This window comes from Brienomyrus brachyistius, chromosome 10 (genome assembly GCF_023856365.1).
Source record: "Brienomyrus brachyistius isolate T26 chromosome 10, BBRACH_0.4, whole genome shotgun sequence".
In the NCBI taxonomy this organism is placed as follows: Eukaryota; Metazoa; Chordata; class Actinopteri; order Osteoglossiformes; family Mormyridae; genus Brienomyrus; species Brienomyrus brachyistius.
In genome coordinates this window covers 2,665,671-2,689,310 of record NC_064542.1, presented here as the reverse complement: position 1 = coordinate 2,689,310, position 23,640 = coordinate 2,665,671, and the positions used below count along the sequence as shown (strand labels likewise).

Below are 23,640 nucleotides of genomic sequence, written 5' to 3'. Positions count from 1 at the left end.
CATGCCAAACTCACACATGTGTTCCTGTCACACGTAGAGCCCCGCATTGTTTACAAATGCAGTCTTTTACGCAACAGAACAGTATTTTTTTTATTTGAATTGGTTCCCAAGAAGAACTTATCCCTAAGCAGGCATCATGCATGAGCTCACATTCTCCTTCTCACCATGAGTCAGACAGATGAGAATTTGGGGGGAGGCACCGCACAGTACGGCGTCAGCAAGGAGTTGGGGTCAAGGGGCGTGCTCAAAGGCAGCATCAGACTTCCAGCCACAGGATTGGAACCTGCAACCTTGCAATCACAGAGTCCTAACCTAATGAGCTACACACCACCTCACAAGGTAGATAATTATACATGTGAATGTGGATAGCCTTCACAATCTGATATGGGCATGCACATCCTGTTTCATTCCAGCTCATTACCTTATCCTAAATGGAGCAAATAGCAGCTAATTATATGTATTATTTACACTGTGAGAGACCAGCAGCAGAACATGTCGGTTGTGCTTCAGCTGAGCCCTTATTTACGTTATTGAAGCGATCATTTTGGGTCAGCTCACCTGGAGTTTCAGCCACAAATCGGATGGCAATTAAAATGCAGTCTAAACCAGCAGGAAGGGGAGCTGTGTCCTCGGTGTACACATACTCAGCCTTGAGAAGTCCACGGCATGGTCATATATAATATTTATAAGGAGTAGCACACAAAGATGTGCAGTTGGTTGAGCTCAGCTCTTAACATTTTCAGGATAATGCTCCAGGGTTGGGGGTGTAAATTTGGGAACGGTCTTTGTGCCGATTCTGCACATTTTCCTCCCTGCTTTCTCTGGTTGCACCAAGTTCCTCCTGCAAGCCAAAGCCAAACCAGAAAACTGGAGATTCTCAGTTAGCCGTGGTGCACAAACATGTTGGTAAACATGTGTTTTGCAGCCATGAGGGACCGGTCCCCTTTTCACATTGTAACCTGCTTTTTGCGTGAGATCTCCTGGGATAGGCTCCAGTTTTACGTGACCCTAATGGGAAGTTATAGAAAATGTCGGGATACACGTAAGATTGATCGTGCTCAGTAAGTAAGAGGTGAGGCTGGTTCACAAACAAATGTGCACGCTCACTGTGCTCTGCGGCCTCAGCACATGACCCCATTTTACAAGGACAAAGAATCCCACAATCTGTTCTTTGCTGGCTTAGTATTACAAATAAACACTGTCTTTTTGCAGGCTGTGTATTAGCCTGAAGAAACATTGTGGCCAAGGGACCAATACCCTCCTGAGCGGAATCATTAAGCTATACCTCGTTATGGTTAAGAGCTGGTCCTGAACGCTGGTCCTGCCCTTGGAGTTAATCTGCTATTCATGCAGCCTGTGTATCATGACTAGGGTCCACTCAAGCTGGGGTGAAGAGATACGTCTGATGTATAAAGGCAAGGGGGGCATTATTGTGAATTCCACTGCTTGCCTAGCATGACACCCAAAGAGGATGTTCCAGTCACAGGAAGCTTCAAAGGCCACCAGGAAAAGCGCTCGGCACTGTGTCAGATGTTGAAAAAAGGCAGTGTCTGTTTCACAGCCGTGCTTGAAATGTAACATCTCGACACGCGCTCATTAACGGTGCGGCTGTTTCGTGCGAGCGTCGTTATCTGACTCGACGACGTGTAGATACTGGCTGAGGGGAGACTCTGTACAAGATCCTGACAAGAAATTTACCAAGGCGTTTCTGGGAGGTTTGAAAACGTCTCCGACATTCAATTTGCTGGAATGATCCTATGAGATGGGATCTGATAACACAATCCAGTAATATCAAAATAATGAGATGCTAGACCGAGGAATGGACTATGCAAAACTGACTGGTAGATTCTGTTTTTATCAGCACTGCAGCATATTCTTGTTCACAGATATAAATTTTTTATTGCTTGAAGTGAAGTCTGAGGTACATGGTGAATTCATGCAAATAGGAACTTTACCTCCCTACCTGAATGACGGAAATGCTCACCTAAGCAGTTTGGCATCGAACACCATCTCCACGTCGTGCAGGACAGTGGGCACGTACTTGAGAGCCGCCACCTGGACAGACAGGTAGAAAGAGCTCTAACCCAGCTGATGTTACACAGAATTCAAGCTTTCAGAAACCAGTAATAACGTTTACATCCCATGCCGAGCATAAAATATGAAACGCAGGTTTTTCCTCACATCTACCAACAAGACAGAAGGCAGATGTTAACAGGACTGTGACTAATGCACAGGCTTGGGCCAGACAGTAAACAGAAACTGGAGCTGCACTGGAACAGACAACAAGTTCATCCTTTAGCTGGACAGGATACCAAGCAGAAAACTACACCAATTCGTTCGACTTAGATCCCCCTCCAAAATGGCTGTCTTCTGAACACAACTTCCAGCTTTAGACACAGACTCCAGCTCTCTGTATAGTCCCAGTATATACTGATAAGAAAAAACACTATGATCACCCCCATGTGATACCAATAATGTTGACTATCTCGGAAAAAACAATGCCTGTCATTGTCTAGACTGTAAGCTACATTCTGTACTTATAGTTGACATAAAGATCTGAGTGCCTTTGACAAGGGCCAAATCCTCATCATCAAACATTTGCAAAACGGCAAGGCTTGCGGGGAGCTCACCGTGAGCCATGGTGAGCACCTACTGAGAGTGATCTGTGGAGGCAAAAACCACAAATCGCCGACAGGGTCTTGGGCAGCCAAGACTCATAGCTGTGAGATGCGAATGAAGGTTATCCCATAGTACAAAGCAACAGAAGGGCCACTGTGGCACAAATTGCAGATAATTTTGATGATGACCATTGGAGTAATGTGTCACGGCACATATTAATGGCACTCTATCATTAATGTGTAAATGTGTGTATTGTGGAAATCTAAAGCCACAATTTGCTAGGTATCAGAGGTGGATAGTTCAGATCCCAAAAGGAAAAATCCAGACCAAGATTTTGCTTCAGCCAGCCAATTAAGTACTCTGTCTATCCATCCATCCATCCATCCATCCATCCTTTAGGGAACTGCAGCCTGCACTTGGGCAGCTTCACACTTCACTTTGTATCACAGATACTAAGCACCAAACACCATCGCGGTGCGCAGACGGGTCACAAGTGCAGTCGCCAGGGTGGGGGGCTGAGCTGCGCAGGCAGGCTGACTCAGAGATCAGGGGATTACACGGCTCCGCTTACAATGCCGCCGCGGCCTTCCTTTATGCGCGGCTTCCGGGGCTCTCCACACATACCCAGAGATTATAGTGCTCATTGTTCTCCCTAATCCCGCGGGTGCCCCTCTGACAGATCGGCGTATTAACGAGCCGGCAACCGCACTGACTCCTACGCTCATTAAAAAGCACCATCTCCAAATGATGCATTCGAGGCACACCTGCTCCCCAATCCGGGCGAATCGCTTGAGTACGGCTCGTATTTATTCCTTTTCCAGAGGAAAGTGACGTTCGTCGTCTGGCACAGTAACCGGGAGGGGTCCGGCGTTTCTGTGCGTTCAGGGAGTGTAGGTGTCGTGTTCACTGGAATGTGCGTAGGTGTTTATACCAACCTGCAGCAGGAGAGAGGTAGGGTGGGCGCACTTCATCAGATTGTTGATGGACTCAAAGAGTTGTCTGAGGGAAACTTCAAACTCCGTCTGCTCTTTGCCTTCGTAGAGTCTACGGGAGAGAGTGGCACGGGTGACGACTTGTGCCTTCACGGAAATGCGGGCCTTTGAAACACTCAGCTACTCAGGATGGCATTCATCTTCACGGAAGCGAAGCACCGTGAGGAACAGCAGGAGACAAGTGGCTTACGATGCAAAAGACTCAGATCCCTATGAAAGCCAAACCCAGGGCGGAACACGAAGAGCTGAGTATGAACAAGCAAAATATCAGACATTCCTCTCTTCTCCCTTTGTTCTTCCACATTTGGGCATTACATTTATATATTTAGCAGACGCTTTTGTCCAAAGTGATTCACAAGCAAGGATCAGAGAGTAGGTCCGGCCAGCATTCATGGAACAATTGAGATCAAAGGCCCAGCAGTGCTATCATCATTTTACTGGCCATAAGTTTTGAACTTACGGCCTTCCAGATTTGGGAGCAGATCCCACTGCACCACCCCATCTCACTGAGGCAGCAGCTAACAACATGTCAGGCTTAATGACTCTGCATAGTGGCCACAACTCAGTTCTGATATTTAAATCCCAGTTCTAGCTGAAACCCCTGATGTAGCTCCAACTCTTGAGATGGGCCTCATTCCTGGGGTAGCCTTAAACCCTTACCCTACCTCAATTGTACTACATTCTAATGTTGTCCTTATTGCTAGTATACTTGAGATATTATGACGTCCAGTGTTCCCCGAGTCCGGGTGCAATCCAGATTTTATGATTTCTGGTGTTGTCTGATTCCTAGTACATCTCCTACTGTTTCTCTTGCAGTCTTTGATTACTTGACTACACCAAGCCTGTTCATTGTGCTTGCTTAGCCTCAGACAGCCATTCGGCACATCATTCGCTGTCTCGTGCTAAGCACTAACATTTCTAACAAAAACTCTCTAGCTATTCAGGAATATTATACCTTTCTGCCACAGTCCATCTGAAACTCAATAACTGAGTCATATAGAAGAGCCAGATAAAGAGATGGTTGGCGTAGTCGCTCGATATGACTGGGCTCGCTCTGCCTCGCTAAAAGGTTTCGCTCCTCGGAAAGAGGGTGCTCCTCCAAAACGCTGGAAGCAAGGCAACATGAAAATAGCATGTCGGGGTGTCTCAATCAACATGAAAGCAGACTGTTCAAATCTGTCTCAATCAAATTCCGCGTTATCACTGAGGGTGTTTATTGTTAACATCTGCAGCTCTGTACTATTCATCTGGGCGTTAATCTGTCTTAATTAACGAGGTCATGAATCATTCTTGCTTATTGGAGGAAACAGCACCGTAATAATCTGGTTCTGGGTCCGATATCAGGTGTCCAGGACCGAGATTAGGGGTATGGAGGCCCCTGGGATAAAGTCATTGTTGGGGACCGACCTACAGCATAAAATGCTGCTGTAATAACCAGAAAGATTTGGGGGGGGGGGGGGGCTATAACTTGGGGCCCTGGGCTACAGCTTAGGTTAGCCAGTGCATAAGTCCAGCTTTGTGGGTATGTCAGATATGGCAGGACTGTATGTTACCACAAAAATTGAGAAAGGTGCTTCTTAAGTGGAGGTAAGACATTTATGAAGTCATGTAAAAGAGTAACATGGGAAAAATGCATATTCACACAGGCACAAAGTCACCCAACCTCCTTATCTTTTTCTGAACTACACAGGCTCAAGAAAAGATAATTATAATGTCAGACTAGTAAATAAAGTTGCCTAGCTGGCATGGCAGCTGCTCTCCTGGCCCTGACTCCATGGACCCAGCTCTTAGCCAAAGGCTGCATTGGTCCACATGTTTGGCATGATTCATTGTTCATCGACAGCCATTGTTCTATACGCCCAGCTCGGGGATGGGCTGCACTCACTGAGAATAGAGCATGCGGGAGCGCACAATGAACTTAAAGATGTACTCCAGGGCCTTGAGAGTGCGCAGGATGGGCTCGCACTGTTCCCCGCGGCTGGACGCGTCCAGGTAGGTCTTCAGCACCGACATCAGCTTCCTGAGAGAGGGAGAGACAGGCGGCGTGAGGAGTTCAAGCCTGAGCGCCAACAAGCAGTGACTTAGGGACAATTATCAAGTCAGACGCCCCGAAGAGAAGATCATTGGTGACGAGCTATGATTTACTTTAGGATTTGCGACTCTGGAAGGTGCAACTCTGAGGAGAATTGGGTTGTCAATAGGAAGTCGGGTTTATTTTGTACCTCTGTGGAAATCTGCATTTCAGCAGAATTCAGCGCTGCTGTATAGATCCTGGACACCTCAGATTAATGAGCTAGATTAAAGCTCCATGTTACTGTAGGAATGCTTGGAGGAAAGTGGTCCAGCCTCCAGTGTTTGTCCTATAATTTGTAGTAATGTATAGTGTATTCACAGCTAACACATGCACTGTTAACATTTAATGCTTCACAGGCCTGCAATTAACCTGTGGCACATTAACCTGGATTGCTGTACACAGATACTCCTCATTTAACGAGCGACTTCTGTTCCTACAACTAATTTGTTAAGCAAATTGGTCAATTAGCGAGGGGCTGCCCCTTACTGATATTTCAAGCATACTGTACTGGTAATAGGTTTTACATCTTATACTAGGGGGTGCACAATAAAGTCAAATTTATAGGCGAAATACTGGAGATTGCAAACGCTAGTGTAGTGAATACTGAGCGAGTATGGGAACGAGACTGAGACTGAGACTGAGACTGATGCAAAATGAGATGCTTGACACTGAGACCTTGTGCTGCCATTTCCACAACCGAAGTTCAAGTACGGCGTACGACACCGACTGGTCAGAGAGCTGCTCGTAAGTCCCTGCGGTCATTAGGTCGTTAAATGAGGAGTGTCTGTACACAGTTTTTTATGCATTTCAGATGCTTCTACTCAATATGTTTACAGCTTTACATTTTGTGAATTGCTACAGCTTGTTCAAAATTTTTAAGTTCCCTCATAAACGGTAGAATAAGGTAAACAACACTTGACCGATCGTTTGATTTAGTGAATAATGGGCTGCAGTATTTGAAAGCTGCGCCAGATAAGGACGTAAGCAGTGTAATCCCTGTTGATGTCCTCGTTTTTTATGACAGCTTGCATATAAATACTGTGGATTTTAAAATGATAATGATCAGCCACATGACTGACCTTAAATTCATAGGGAAAATTACATAATAGGCTACTGTTTTGTTTCGCTTTGTTTAAGATGAACCTACTGTCTCTTGCAATGAAATATTTCTTCAAAAGCAGACTAAGAGCAAGGTAGTCAAAGCAATATAAACAGAGATTTATAAATAAGACTCTGTGATGACACTTGATAATTCCATTAACCTCTATCCTTACTAAAATATAAAGCCAAATATAGTACTTGTCAGCCAGTCTTTTTTGTCATTTAGACTGCCACCTGCTGGTTTAATACTGAAAGTGCATAATTTTGGTTCAGATGCATCCATACATGTAGAGGTATGAAATGGGTGGTTGGCATACTGATGTCTATATTGCTCCAATGCATGATGATGCATACTTATAGGCTAGAGTTGCGCTGAAGTGTTGCTTGATGTAAGCCTCCAGTACAGTGTTGAAGTGCTGAAACTTCCTGTCAGCAATCAGGCCTATAATGTAGATCTGTTACAAGAAGGAGAAGTGGAATTACATTACATTTATGTATAAAAGGAAGAGTTAATTACACCAACATGTAGCATATGCTACTGCATACATGTGAGGGCAGTGTAATTACTGAAACGTCTCTGCATCAATATGATGTGATAAAACATAAACAACATTATAGTTAGGCAACCAACTGAATACATGGATTGTGAAGTGTGATATAAGTGGAAATACTCAGTACAACATATTCGTGTAATTTTAATACCAGTCAAACAATCTCTGACAATTAAATTTTCTCAGGCAATTTATAACATGACACGACGGCAGATAAGCATCTCATGTCAGACTCAGATGGAGCGGAAAAACCTTCAGATGACAGTCAGTAGTCAGGATGGGCGTCAACCACGCGCCCTCTCTGTGGCACTGCTGCGCGACTCAGCAGAGCGAGCAGGAGGCACCCACCAGGGCGTTGAACACCAGGGTGTCGTAGTCGTCTGTCTGCGAATGCTCCATCATGATGTTGAAGATGGCATCCAGCGTGTCCTGCAGGAACTGGAAAAGTCACAGGCAGGAAGTGAGCCCATGTGCATGGAGACGACGCTAAATGAGCAGGCATGGACATACCACCGCCATGTCTGTGCAGCAGGACAAATGAGCAGTTGATGTTCGTTCCGTCTATCAATAGCGCGACAGCATTAATGGACGGGCAGGTACACAGATCAGTTAACAGGGGAAGGAAAACTGACAGACAGCTGAAGAAACTTCTGGAAGGAAGGCAGTGGGGGGGGGGGGGGGGGAGTCGAGGGACAGACTTCCCACTGTTATCCTAACCTTCACTACTTCCTCGCCATCAATCATCTTGAGGTTATCCAGGTTTTCCTTCAGGTGCTCTGGGCATGTTCTCCATTTCAAAAGTCCCAGCAGCCCGACTATATAGGAGCAACAACAGTCAAAAAAAAACATACACAAATATATACACAGATATACACAGAAGTGGCTGCAAATGCAGACCGTGCATGATGAGTCTGGAGAGGCTATAACACAAATACACCATGCGCATGTAGCAGATGCGACATACAACTGAGAATGAGGGTCAGCAGATGGGTTAGGGGCCCTGCTCAAAGACCTCTGGATCGCAGCCCTAACCTACAGAGCCACATGCAACCTGTGAGTTTCCCGCAGCAGTGACACGTGCAGAGGCACGGACTCGCTCACCATTTTGCGTGAGCTTGGTGGAGCAGACCAGCGTAGATATGGTGAAGCTGTCCCTGGAGCTGACGGACAACGCTCCAGCGCTGCTCGGGTTCCGCATCAACGTCCCGCTCTTGTGACTCTCCCCTTGCGTACGCGTGGAGGGCAGAGACAGATACGAGGACACATCTTCCATTTTCTTGCTGTCCCCCTGTAAAAGGATAGTGTCCAGGCTAAGGATAACCATTCTCTTTCACTGGTTTTGGGCTGGCTTGAATTAGCCCACTACCAGAAAGCAATGTTAACGTTAACAGCTGACCTTGAAGACCACAAGGTCATGAAACCCATCCTGAAGCACGGTTCCATCACCCTTCATCAGACGCACGAAAGCCATGGCAAAGTTTTTCTCACTTTTGTCCTTCGCTATGGAGCAATAAAACCATGTTTTCAGGTTACTTGACACACATTTAATAGACGCTTTTATGCAACGAGACATGAATTTTTGAGTAGGGTTAGACATTCTGGGGAGTAATTGAGGGTTAGGGGCCTTGATTTAGAGGCAAACAGTGAACACATTCTGCCAACCCTGGGATTTTGACATCCTAACCTGCCGAGCCTCACACCACGTAGCTGAGGGTCAACTTGTGTTACGTTCAGGAAAAACAACCATGTGGACATGGGGAAGCCAATGGAAACTCACATTCCTGGGAAGAACGATGGCGGAACATGAAGCGCAGGTGTATCCGCTGCATGTCCTCCAAGGGGACGGCCACCTGGTCAGCGGGAAGACTTATTACACGCGCGTCCCCATTCTTAACCGAGAGGAACAGGCCCGGACAACTGTGGTACAATCGACAAACTCAGAAAGCAGGAACAACAAACACTTGACATTCTACTCTTGTATGATTCCAGCACCTGAGGAAATGAGCTGGAAAGGACAGGAGGACAAGCGTCCAATTATTGTTCAGCAGAAATGAACACGTTGCCGGAGAATTGACAGCGTGACCATTTCTTGTAATGGATTAGTTCTCGAATAAACATTCCACTTAAGCAAAAGCAAAACTGAAATGCTTCAGTTAATTTAAAGTGACGACCCACCAGCTCCTTTTCAAAAACTACCCAGCATCCATCAGTTATACCACCAGATGCTGAGAGTGATGTTGTGATGTTGTAATATCTGCTGCAATGTCCTTTCATCCTTATGGAAAAACCCCTAACACCTTCTCCATCTGCCTTTCTCGTCTCTCAAGCTTCTTAATTTCATCTAGACCCCAGACCAGCAATATTTATTATTTCTCCAGTCAGATTTGCTCTATAGTGCCCTTGACTTCCTGCTCTCGCATCTCTCTCACCTTGAAGGTCTCCATCCAGCGTGGCTGCTTCACCTGGTAGTAGATGACAGATTTATACTCGCTTACAGGTCGGTCTCCCGCTCCTAGGCAGATGGAATTCTGGGACAGAGTCAAGAAGAGAACTGGGTGACCCAGAGCCCACGGATCCACTGACGCCTTGCCCCACATCACCTCACTTCCTGGGGATGGGGGGAGGAGTTGATGAAGAACCCTTCAGGATCTGGGAGGCGAGATCTTTTGCGCTTGATGGATGAGGTTTTAATCCCACATAGAGTTTACAGGGTGTGAAATATAGCAGTCAGCCATGGAAAATTAAACTAGCAAACATCGGTCCTGAATCTCATACCTTCTGAGCTGCCTGTCAGTGAGCTCCCCAGAAACAGTATGACAAAAGAAGATATATGAATGGTGCGCAGGGACACTGCCTTGGGCAACCAGACTATATCTGAGTGTTCGGGTGGATTTACACTACTAAGGCTGTACCCCCCCTCAACAAAGGATCTATCAATGCACTTCTACAATGGAATCTTGAAACAGAAAAAGAGAACTTTGAATTCGTGTAGCTTCCACTGGTTCAACTAGCCCATCAAACCTGGAGACCATTGAACAACGTTTAATCATCTTACTATACAATTTTTGGTGGTAAAGAACATTTTTAGCCAAGCTTTTTCAAAATGTTCCTCATTGGTGTTTTAGCTGATTTTTTTTTTCACCCTGCCTTGGTCTGGTGAGGTTTTGCTATGAGATGCATGAGGAAAAAAGCTGTTAAACCTTAATAAATAAACAAATTATGTAATAAATCAACCATTCCCGCACAGCATCATCCTCTGTCAAAAAATATGAAACGTGGAATGAGAGCAGAAACAAATCAGTTGCCTGACATGTCATTTCACATGTGCTGGTCCCTGTGGGTAGTGGGATGCTTTATGGGAAAGCTAAAGGTCATCGACTGAAGGAGACTGAGATCCACTGCCACAGTATTTTGTGCAAGGTACTTAATCCAAAATTCACTATTGAAATAGCCAACTCTATAGATGAATGAAAATATGTTGTTCAGAAAACTCCAGCAAAGCAAGGAAATGTATCGCATTACCAGTAGTGCAGTATAAGCCATCACCCATGGACCTCATTCCCACCATTTGATCCACTTCTGCCGTATCTCTGTGATGCATTAACACTAGCTTTGCTTTCCAGAAGCCCCTCCCCTTTCTTCATTGGCTCCACCCCTCAGGTTCACAAGCTTGGCATCCTTTGCCTTTTTTGTCTCCTCAACTCACCGGTACCACCTTCCCCTCTTCATCGCACACCCACATGATGACCTCCACGTTCTTCTGCGTGGTCTTGTTGTACTTGTCGAAGTCCCCGCAGCAGAGTGTCAGATAGATGTCGTTGCGGACGTCTCCCGGCATGATGATCTCAGGGAAGCCCAGTTTTCGGGCCACCATGGTGCTGCGGTCCACCAAGTGTGGGTACTCCTTCCGAATCTGCACCATGTCCCCAACCAGGGCCTTCATGGTCACCCAAAGCCCTGGACAGACAGCAGGAGCAATGCTTAGTGGTGAGGGTCCAGATTAGTGGAACAAAAAAGATCTCCTAGGAATGATAATAATGTTCCTTAAAGTTAAATAAAGTTCCTTCTTCGTCAGACGTTGACTCAAATCCAAATCTTCTGTTCTACAAAAAAATACTGATATCTTGTCGGACAGCTAGATGAACACCACTTTGGTTCCCAAAACGTCTCTTCAGGGGCACCTCAGCCATTCCAGGTATTTGTTACATTTCACAACCAACTGACTAAATTAATTAACTAAATTAGTGTTAAAAAGTCAGTGAGGTACTTATTAGTCATATGAAGTGGGGTAGTGGTCAAGTCAAAAAATACATGGGTGTATTACATGGCTGCTGTATGTACTGGGGAGACTGTAGGAGAGGGTTTGGCTAAGTTGACACACTTTGACAGACAATATTACAGTTTTACACCAACATGAAGATCATCATCGTCATAGACTGCCTAAGACTTTTGTACAGTACACCATACATATCACCGCTCAGAACCAGAGACATTTCTATAACTGCTGTTAGCATTGATGTAGTAGAGCTGACAACCTTGACCTCCACTGTCTCCACGTGAAGCTGTCACCTTGTTGAGCAGGGAGTGCAGAAAATCATTCTCCGCCATGACACTGCAGACAAATGGAGACAGGGTTCAAATAGCTACTGATTAAATATAACGAAATGCGTTTTTCATGCTAGAAATGCATTACAGACGGGAAGCTCAACTGTGGTAATCCCATTACCTACCCCTGTTCATTAATTAACGGAGGCCCTTGAAGTGACTGGAGGCAGATGGGGGGGGGGGGTGATAAAGAGTGAGAGGAACAGATTATAGGAAAGGGGCATACGAGAATGAGGTGGAGAATAGATTGCAGAGGGAAAGGGAGGGGGGTGAAAAAAATTGAGTGAAAATGAGAGTGATGCAGGGAAGTGAAGAGACAGAGGTGGAGAAATGAGGTAAAAGGGAAGAAAGAAGAATAACAGAAGGAGAAAAGAAACTGTCAGCCTTACGGATGGAAGGGGATGAAGTACTGCTTTTCTTCATCACACTCAATCTTCCCCTTGATGATGTCGGTAATGTCCATCACTGGACGCAGACACGGGCAGAAAAAATGGCGAGAAGAGATTTTGCATAAGTGGGGAACACAAAGGAGAACTGGGCGTGATATGGTACGCAATATTTGTTTATACATCTGAGACAAGGAAACCAGTTCTGTTAAATTGAGGACCCCTGAAGGAAGACGCACCTGCCACCCCGAACGGCCTCCGCAGACCTACAGTGCACTTCTTATTGGTTTCCTTGAGGTCCATGCGTCCCACTCTCACGATCTGACAGATCAGGTAGATCTTCTCACGGCTCAGATCCTTGTTCCCTAGATCCTATGGCGTGTAACACACCTTACATGTCAGTCTCTCAGCTTTGAAATCCAATTTGGAATCTTTTGAATTCCAGCCCTGGAGGGCCAGTCCGTAATATAGTTTGCAGATTTCCCTGCTCAAACTCATCATAATCGGCTAACTACCAGGTTTAGTAGGTGGGTATGAGGAGGGAAATCTGCAAATTGTGTTGCGGACTGGCCCTCCAGGACCGGAATTGGGGAACGGTACTCCATATGTTGTTAATATTATCACTGCTTGAGTTTCAATGATCCTTTGTGCTACACTGGGTAGTAGTCCCCATAATATTGTTTGTGCCAGTGTCATATGCCGTAAGAAAGCCATATTCAGTAAGAGAAGATTGAGTAACTGACAAAGAAATGGGAACAGTTCACTTGTTTGTTAAGCGAATGCAAGCCCTTGTTGATAACTTACAGTAAAGACCACCTTCAAGTTGTTCAGCATATCAATATCCTGAGGGAATCCTTTACTCCCCCAGCGCACAAGATAGCTCTCACTGAAGAGATAAATAAAGCAAGAAGCTCAGAGTCAAAATAATGTTCCTGTAACATACATATAGTACAATGACAATACTATTATTTATGGGTTGTAATAGAAGGCTGATGTGAATTGTTGTGAAGGGGTTAGGCTTCAAAACATGCAGGAACGGGAAGAAATGTTGAATAAAACAACAGACCCCTATCTCGAGATTTAAAGGATCTTCTATACGTTGGGACAGATATCAGGGATCCTGTCCACCAAAGTCACTCTAAGACTGTGTAAAACTAGATACACCAGCAGTACATAGGGAAGAGACAGAGAGACATATCGGACAGTGACTCCTCCTGACCTGATGATGGCCTGCTTGTTGGGGTCATAGAGGGACATGAATAGCTCAGAATCCTCCCCGATGCGACACACAAAGTTGCGGACAAACACATAGAGACTGTGGGTGGGAGACGACTGGATCCGCGCTGATATCCCAGAATGATCTGCCTGAACGTTAGACTGACAGGAGGTGGGAAACATTGCTGTTATAATGAATCTAGACATAGAAAGCAGACAGTCCTCATTGCCTTCAATGGTGCAGGGAAGAGTTATCTGCTACACCCCATCAATACATTTATTTTATCAAGAAAGAGCCCATTAGTATGTTCATTTATTGCTGGTTCGAACATCTTTGAAAGCCCCAAATCCAGCATGATCTCCTAGGGTGTTTTTTGTAGGGAAACAGATGCTATGACATAACATCAGTTCCTTTTAAAATTCTCTGACTTCCTCCGGGCCCAACTCACCTGGTCCTCTTTTATGCGTTCTGAGATTTTGGCAGTGGCTTCTTCATGGGCATGGAACAAGCTAATGACGTTGGCCTTGTCCGGCTCTATTATATTCCCATTCTCATCCCGGACAACGACGTCCAATTCCAGAATCCTGGAATCAAGCAAACTTTTTAATTCCTTACAAATGAACGTTTATATTTGTAAGTAGGGATGCACCAATAGCGATACCGGCATCGGGTATTGGGGCGATACTCTGCTTATACAGTCATACTGGTACTTGTAAACATTGTCTGATACCAAGAGCCAATACCACTTAATTGCAATATTACACTAAAATTCAAAGCCGCGACATTTTGTCAGACTGTTCTGTTCTGCTGAAGACACACAATAGTGCACAGTACACGGAGTTTGCTAATGCTAGTAGAGAAAGACCGCAACAACGAACTTTATTACCTCATAGTCATGTAATAAATTAATAAATAACAATTAGATCGTAATCTGCCTGAGACATAAATACAAAGAAAAAAAAACAATTATAATGATCATCTGGTTATAGTGATCAATTTCACCCAGATAGGAGTGATCACTAAATGTGGTTTGTTATAACTGAATTGTTATATATTTACACTATATTGACAAAAGTATTGCGACACCCCTCCAGAACATTAAATTCAGCTGTTCCAATCACTTCCATAGCCACAGGTGTATAAAATCAAGCACCTAGGCATGCAGACTGTTTCTACAAACATTTGCAAAAGAATGGGTCACTCTCAGGAGCTCAGTGAATTCAAGCATGGTACTGTGATAGGATGCTACCTGTGCAATAAGTCCATTCAGAAAAATGTTCTCACTACTAAATATTCCACTGTCAATTGTTAGTGGTATTAAAGCAAAATGGAAGCAATTGGGAAAAAAAGTAATTCAGCCATGAAGTGGTAGGCCATGTAAAAATCACAGAGTGGGGACAACGCATGCTGAGACGCACAGTGTGCAGAAGTCACCAACTGTCTGCGTCAATAGCTACAGACCTCCAAACTTTGTGTGGCCTTCAGATTAGCTCAAGAACAGTGCGTATAGAACTTTATGGAATTGGTATCCATGGCTGTGCAGCTGCATCCAAGCCTTACATCACCAAGTGCAATGCAAAAGGTCAGATGCAGTGGTGTAAAGCATGCCAACACTGGACTCCAGAGCAGTGGAGACATGTTCTCTGGAGTGACGAATCACGCTTCTCCGTCTGGCAAACCGATGGACTGGAGTCTGGATTTGGTGGTTGCTAAGAGAACTGTACTTGCCTGACTGCAAGTGTAAACTTTGTGGGAGGGGGGATTATGGTGTAGGGTTGTTTTTTGGGGGTTGGGCTTGGCCCCTTAGTTCGAGTGAAAGGAACTCTTAATGCTGCAGCATTCAAAGTCATTTTGGACAATTTCATGCTCCCTACTTCGTGGGAACAGTTTGGGGATGGCCCCTTCCTGTTCCAACATGAAGCAAGGTCCATAAGGACATGGATGAGCGAGACTGGTGTCGAGGAACCTGACTGGCCTGCACAGAGCCCTGACCTCAACCTGATAGAACACCTTTGGGATGAATTAGAGTGGAGACTGTGAGCCAGTGCTTCTTGTTCAACAGAATGCTCTCCTGGAAGAATGGGCAAAAATTCCCATAAACACACTCCTAAACTTTGTGGGCAGCCTTCTCAGAAGAGTTGAAGCTGTTATAGTTACAAAGGGTGGCGCAACTCCATATTAAAGCCTATGTATAAAGAATGGGATGTCATTAAAGTTCATGTGTGTAAAAAGGTGGGTGTCCCAATATTTTAGGCAATATAGTGTATTAGTGTATATATACATATGTTACATTTTGTTTTACAAAGTTAGGAAAACGTTAAGGCAAACCTGATGTCGCCTTACATATAAAAGAATGATCAATTTCTTCCACACAGCTAATCAATTAAACGCTGGTATCGGATCAGTAATTGGTATCGGATGATACCCGAAGCCCAGGTATCGGCATCAGAACAGAAAAAGTGGGATCGGTGCATCCCTACTGTATATGTAAGTATTATTTTGTCTTTGTTGCTTGTGATACAGAGGGAGACTCTTTTTAAGCTACATTTCCAAAAATACTGATGTGAATTTGGTGTTGAAGAAAGAACTGAGAAGGAAAAGCTGGAGAATAAGGAGAGACAGATACAGTGAGAAAAAGCTGGAGCATTGATGTACTTGTTTCCATAGTCGATTTTCGAAGTCACTTTCTGCTTCAGCTCCTTGAATTCATCGCTTGGCAGAGTGCCTGACAGAAGCTGGGAACGCCACTCCATCAGCTCCCACATTAAGCCCCGTACATGACTCACGCGATCTTTCTGATTGGCCTGGGGAAGGGACAGTGTGATGTCATTAGTACAGAAGCTGCTTTGGATTGGTTTAGAAATAAAGAGGAGGAGAAACCAATAGGCAACAAATTTATACACGTTAGATATATACAACCCCTCCTCATTTAGCAGCTACACCAGCAGTCAAGCGTTTTTGCACACCACAGGTTTTTACTACTTTTCCATTATTTTATAAACTGCAGATCTTCATACTTTTGTTAAGCATTGGAAAGTAGAGTGAACAATTAAAATATAAGTCAAATAAAACATTTTTCCTTTATGACATGGAAAGAGTATGTAAGAGTGCATGTCTGACATCCTGTTAACTGGTTGTGTGGTGATGGCATTCTCTCACATTCTAGGCTGTCCTTTAACTTTAAATGCACTAGTTAACTGTTCTTTCCCAGGAGAGCAGGATTTAACGTCCCTTGTGAGATGAATGCCTCGAATTTTCTCTGCTGTTATAACTGCCTGAGGAGGTTACTTTGATGAATCAAAGATATGACATTTTGTTGCTAATAAAGGTAGTCAAATGGTGAACATACTGCAAGTTTATTTGTGAGCAATGAATAATGAATGCATTATTAGTATACGCTAAGTGAGAAACATGCAAATGTAGAAAATCTCAGTGTGTACACAGACTTTTGACTGGTGGTGTCCCCCGGTTAGCAACCACCGCTAAATACGATGTTAATAAAAAAAATCCATTTTCTGATCAATGTGCGCGTTTATGACCAAACTTCATGGAGTTAAAGAGATCTTTGAAGTAGAACGTACAAAATGTTGTTAAAAATGTCCACTCTTTTAACAAAAGATAAGAGAAACTGAGTACGGAAGACTGAAGTAAGGCTGCAAGCAGAGTTGTGGTCCATGCCTTTGCTGCTCTGATTTTCATTTAGGGACCATTACGCTTAATGACCTGGTCATTGAAACGAATTCAGTAGCTAAATGAGCAGTGGTCATACCGATAGATAAATGACAGGCTATGCTTTTCTCATGCATCTACATATTACTAAAACTAAATAATTCTTCCTTGGTTACTTACAACATATAGCTGTTTCCAGATGCTTCCCCATTCTCGTAAGGTGGTGGTCACCTCCTTCACCAAAGGCATTTCGGCAGATGTCACCAGCTCCTGCCCCCTAGAGGCAAAGAGAAATTTCAGCAAGCCTTTTACAGTAATAATTTAAGCAGACAGTGGAATTTCTTACAATAGAAGATACGCCCAAATACGTATGTCTACAACTGCCACCGACATCCAATGCCATTAGCATGTTAATTGGTGTTTGAAAATCATTGTACTCTATGGGCATCAATATAACATGCTAGGGGGGGAGGAAGAAGAGGCACGTGGATGAATCAATCGTGTGGCAGACTGAGAAAAGACGATAAGGATATGAAAAGCACAGCTGACTAGACTGATGCAGTCTGCTCAACCTGTAACAGGCCTCAGTCTGGTGAGGGCGCCCCCTGAGGCGGTATGAGGCACTGCATGGGGCACATAGCTCAGGAGAGTGGGGCTGCATGCTTGAGCAGTACGCCGGAGAGGTATTAAATTATGATGGAACGTGGCGCTTTATAGCACAGAGTGGAGAGCGGGGACTTTAGGGGAGAGAAGCATTTGAAGGAGACAATGGCACTCAGCAGATTAAGGGGACAATCATTTGCGGAACAAGAGCTTAACATGGAATGCAGAGGATGTACTTCGCTTTACTTGATTAATACTGATGATGCTATATAATTAAATAATTATATGTAATAGGCTATAAGTAATTGATATTCTTCTCTCTATATATGTACGTTGTTAAGTATTACAAATATTACACATATGTAATACATGATGTAATAGGTAATATTCACGTACCATTCATATTTAACGTATCTTTATACTGCAATCTCAGTTTTTCTTAGGTCTCAACCACAGATCATGCAAATCCATAGAGGATAAGCAGTTATAGCAAATAGTTGGATATTTGGGCAACAAAATTGCTTAAAAATAAAGAGCCATCTCACATTAGTGAGATTCTAACATGGACTGAACTGTCACAACAGGGAAGAGCTGTAGTCTTCGGATGGGTAAAATTCCAAAAATATGTGAAGATGTGCTATTCATTCCTTTCGTGGTGTGCTATATTTTTAGTGAGGTATCTGTGTAAAGTTACTTACCCATGATTCTCTATGATCGCCTCCTTCAACTGAATGATGCAGGCTGGAAACACACCCTGCAGAGGGCAGAGATGTTTCATTCATTTGTTTTACACAAATATGGGCTCAATGTAGCAGCAACACACAAGGCTTCATATAGGGAAACGGTGCGCTGTGTTTCAAGCCGGAGCAGAATGTATGTCACAATGCTCCCACTGGTCAGCATCATCGCTGGCCAAACACATGCGCTTATGGGCTCACCTGTTGCATCTTGTCTTTGGTCAGGTGACCCCGGTACCAGCCTGCAACAGCAATGGTCTCTTTTAATGAAAAAACCTGCACCCCAAACACAGGAATCTGTACACACCTTTAAATAATAAATGATACCATATAATGAACTGTAAATTATTAATAATGCCATATAATAATAGATATAAAATATATATTATAGGAAAACAATCACAGTAACTCAGTATTTCAGAGTATTAAAGGACTGGGGAGACATTTAGAACAACATTTTAAATCTACTCCTTCTGCTTGAAATTGCCCATTTTATCTGCTCATCTTTTTCCCAGGTTACCTTCACATGACTCCTGTATCTGAACTGTATCCCCAACCTCCAGAGATAGGTGCTTCTCTCCACTTGCTTTGTAATTCCATTTAACTGAGAGAGAGAGAGAGAGAGAGAGAGAGAGAGAGAGAGAGAGAAAGAGAGAGAGAGATGTTTTGTGTCTCAGGCTGAAGTTCCCCACTCTTTCCCTGCCTTATACTGTAGCTACAACTGGTATGGTATTTATTCCTTATTTATTAATCTGCATGATAGGGACGGGGTTTCATGCACTGATCTTTAACACCCAGATCGCTATACACGTTATGCCCTGAATGGCAATTTGTTCATACTTTGAAACACAATCGCAAAATCATTTCTCTTTTACACACCGTTTATTATTATTATTATTATTATTATTATTATTATCGTTTTGTTCTTTTTTTTTTTTTTTACAAATCCAAATAAGTTGGGTTTCCGGAGATACTGCCGAAAGTGTGGTGACACATGGCACGTTAGCTAATGCCTAATTCTAACTACCAGTCTAAATGCAGACCCGAATGAGTTATTTTTCGCATGGAATGGCGAGACAGAGGTGGCCAGACTGACCCCACGCCGCCTGCGCAGCGCCGCATTCAGACTCCGCGGTACGAGCTCTGTGTGTGTGTGTGTGTGTGTTTGTGTGTGTGTGTGTGTGTGGGGCTAGGCGGGAGGGGGGTGGGGCTGACGGGTGACTTCCTTCGCCTTCACTTCCGCGTTGTTCAGCAGATCGGCGGCTTCAAACAGTACGCGACATAAAAGCGACAGCCCAAAATAAACCCGCCTAGACTCCACATTAGATGTTAATCTCTATCTCTAAAACATTTCCACAGTGACAAAAATAAAGACAGTCAGTATATCAATGAGAAATCAGGGAAAATCAGGAAATGCAAGATGTCTTAAAAGCCATGCTTCATTCTTTAAGCAGGTTATAAAACAAGGCTTCATTTTACCACACACGTAAACAATGTGTAAAAAAAATGCCAAAATGATGATACTGTTTTTTATCCTAATGCCAAAATAATAAGGTTGTGAACTATAAAAAATAACATGTAAAATAACACAGTAAAAGTGAAGACCCAGTGTTGCTAAAGTTTCTATCTACTACTTATTTTTTCATACCAATTTCTTTCTAGTTTGATACAGTGAAGTTACTCCTGAACAAAGTGCTCTAGCATCAAGGTGTGCTACAATATGAATGGTCAGTGGGTTAGTCACCCAACAGGGTCAATAATGGAAACTCCAGCCTTAACACACTGTGTCTATTTAAAGAGAAAAAGCAGTCAATCACTGGGAAAAAACCTGAAAGTATCAGTATGTATCAAATACTCGCCAATGGTTTGTGTATGTAGTTAATATTCAGTGCAATTTCAGTGTAGTACACCTCAAAATAGTTATAATCGAAGAAGGCGACGTCAAACTTATAAAAATTGTTTCTGCATGAGACAGCTTTACAGACAAGCCGGGGGGGGACACTCCAAAATGCTGCTGCAAATGTAGGCAGCAGAAGGCAAATTTCTATCCCTGCCCTCGATGCCTGCATGTGAACTAGGCCCCATTCCCTTTTATTCCCACTCACACGGCAAGCTGCCCTCTGTGGTGTTGCCCCCTGCACATTTCACGCAGAGTGACTGGATAAATCGAGCGGAGCAGCATCAGACCTCTGCGCTGCCCTCCCAGCAAACGGTTCCACGCACACACTGGTGTGCAGAGGAACCAGAGCAGCTCCAACGTTAGACCAAGCCAGTGTGGGGAATGCCGCTAAAACCACACTGTGTGTGGCCACACAGGACCAACATGAAAGAAAACAAGCAATGTCACCGAGTATCACTGTACTTCATCAATATTTTTGTTCCATGTTTTTAATGATACAAAGCCTCAACTGCCTTACATATTACAACTGTGTAGGTTACACTTAACAGAATACATCTAATTCACTGGGCATCCTTGGAGATTCTGGTAGGAGCTAATAACTTTAAAGCTGAACAGGCTAGTATTAGACTTCGTGAACTCTTCATAAGCACACCAGAATACCTTTGAGGTAAAACCGCTTATCCTACTGGGTCGCGGGGGGTCCGGAGCCTATCCTGGAAGCAATGGGCACGAGGCAGGGAACAACCCAGGATGGGAGGCCAGCCCATCGCAGGGCACACTCACACACCATTCACTCACACATGCACACCTATGGACAATTTAGCAACTCCAATTAGCCTCAGCATGTTTTTGGACTGTGGGGGGAAACCGGAGGACGACATGGGGAGAACATGCAAACTCCACACACATGTAACCCAGGCGGAGACTCAAACCCGGGTCCCAGAGGTGTAAGGCAACAGTGCTAACCACTGCACCACCATGTCGCCCCCCTTTGAGATACACAAACTTGATAAATTCATTTACACGGGATTGCAACATGTGCCGGAACACTGGGTGTGGAAAAGCAAGGTTAATACACCACAGAGACGCGTGCAGAGGCAGAGCGATCAGGGTCTGCGAATGCTAACTGTGCGTGCAGGTCGCTACAGTTTGTTTATGTTTCTTCTCACTGTCCCAGGCCTGGTTCCAAGGAAGCTCCCTCACTTATACCTGTGAGAGTGACCTGTGCTAAGACCTGTGATTATTTCCTACCTCATGCCTTACTACAACAGGCTCATTACCAACACATCTCTCTGTGGTTACAGAAATGAATGGATCAGTGTTGTAACGGCTGGTTCGATACATTCTAAGCTATTTATTTTATGAGTGCTTGTTCTTTCCTGGATAGGCAATGAATATGAGCACAGAGTAGAATTTACATCTACTCTAAGCAACATAATTACACCTTGAATATTTTCAATTGAAAAATATTTCATGTTTATATCCTCATAAGTATTCTGGCTTCGATTACAGCGCCAAGCTTTTTTGACAATAAAATCTGCAATGAAAAAAACAAACACAAAGGAGATTGATCTCTGAAGTGCGTTTGACTGCACTTGGAATGAACTGCTCCAAGTTTTTAGCACAAGTCCGATGCAGAAAATATTAATAATTTCTCATCTGCACAAGCACCAGGACTAACGATCTTTAGAATTAATGTCACTTCATCTCAGCTCCCAATTCTCTTACTTGATTTTATGAATTATTATGAGTTTATTCATTGTTTCTCATCACAGTGCCCAATAAAATCCTTACCCCCATAATCACTTATCTAATCCAGGGTCATAGTCAATCTGGTGTCAGTCTAACACTGAGCAGGAGGTAGGGGTTACACTGGCTGGGATGGTCCAGTTAAATATTTTAAATAACATGATTGATAGTGTTGAATTTCCTTCAGCCTAGTACAGGTTGAAGTACATGTTCTTGGGGCCAAAGCGTTTGGTCTGCAGCCTCGCTAACTTCTGTGACAGGATGGGTTTTCGTGATCTCGCCTCCTTCAGCCACGTTCCTGCTGATCCCTGCTTACTGCTACAGAATACCTCCAAGCTCTACTTATTTCGGTGGCGGTGTTGCTCTGGTCTGACTGTGCTATCCATGGATTATCCAGGTCTGTGGACTAGTTCTAGTCTGGATTACACCTAGTTTATTCCTTCTGTGTTCCTGTTCTAAAGTCTAGGCACATCCTTGATTCAAACTTGGCGCAGAGCCATTTCTCCACTGGACCTTTTTTTGTCTGCCCATCATGAGAAGTTGATGCATTTTTTTTGCACGTTTAATACCGATTTAACAATCGTTATCATCTTTGCAAACATGATTCTGAAGACACTGATCCGTTGGCCTCCATCTACCCACATCCTGTTTAACAGGAAGTATAACAAGGTGTAGCCTCTGAGTAGCAGGCACAGCTCGGGCCGATAATGGAGACCACCTTACCTATGCCATATCTCTCCGTGGTGGTCTTCATCCAAGGTGCCATAATGAAAGCTGGGCTTTCACCTGGTTCCACGCGGCTTCCTTGTCGCCCTCAGTCACTGTCTTCCCCTACCTCTCGTTCTGGCTCGCTCTCCGACTCACTGAGTGACAGCTTCTGCCGTTCACTCACTTCTGTATTTTTGCTCCTCCCTCTCTCCTTCCTTCCCCTTCGTCTGAGTTTAAATCACCAGCCTGCCTCTTTACAAATGACGGCTAAAGCATTTCATCCTTGGTGTCTCCGTCTCAAACCGCCCAAGGTGCCCCTGCCGCAATGTATACTGGGTCAATGAAACCACTAGCTTCTTACAAAAACATTCTGCTCGCCATTTCCTAGGTAGAGGTTTGAAACGGAACCAAAAATCCCCCAACTATATGCATCTAAACAGAAATTTGTCAATCCAATTATATCATTAGCAAAAGGTCTATTGTACTGCAAACACAAAAGTATAAAGTTATTGTTAACTTTTACATTCACATTTCATTAATTTAGTAGATCCAACTGTCCAAAGCAATATATAAGTAAGGCTAATGGCACATTGCAACCATATGTACTATTATGGAGTCAACTAGGCACAAATGCACCCAGCCTGAGATTCCAATGAATGCCCAAATACAAGTGTAAGCAGTATTGAAGCAGGAGCTATACAACAACATCTAACAAAACAAGAACCTGATA

General features: G+C 44.0%; 1 protein-coding gene across 1 annotated transcript in view; it reads right to left on the bottom strand.

Annotated features, from left to right (window-relative positions):
• LOC125751037 (dedicator of cytokinesis protein 2-like) overlaps positions 1–23,128 on the bottom strand; it is a 76,604-nt gene extending 53,476 nt beyond the window's left edge. The window contains 23 exon segments of the mRNA XM_049029483.1: positions 1,985–2,055; positions 3,555–3,663; positions 5,497–5,631; positions 7,141–7,241; positions 7,686–7,775; positions 8,055–8,152; positions 8,439–8,625; positions 8,734–8,837; positions 9,115–9,187; positions 9,767–9,865; positions 11,044–11,294; positions 11,873–11,949; positions 12,332–12,407; positions 12,568–12,700; positions 13,133–13,214; positions 13,548–13,705; positions 13,993–14,128; positions 16,200–16,348; positions 17,394–17,490; positions 18,515–18,570; positions 18,755–18,795; positions 19,074–19,157; positions 22,926–23,128. Of these exon segments, the coding sequence (XP_048885440.1) occupies positions 1,985–2,055; positions 3,555–3,663; positions 5,497–5,631; positions 7,141–7,241; positions 7,686–7,775; positions 8,055–8,152; positions 8,439–8,625; positions 8,734–8,837; positions 9,115–9,187; positions 9,767–9,865; positions 11,044–11,294; positions 11,873–11,949; positions 12,332–12,407; positions 12,568–12,700; positions 13,133–13,214; positions 13,548–13,705; positions 13,993–14,128; positions 16,200–16,348; positions 17,394–17,490; positions 18,515–18,570; positions 18,755–18,795; positions 19,074–19,157; positions 22,926–22,968 (2,450 nt within the window). The 5' untranslated portion in view covers positions 22,969–23,128.
• Positions 23,129–23,640: the final 512 nt, after the last annotated feature.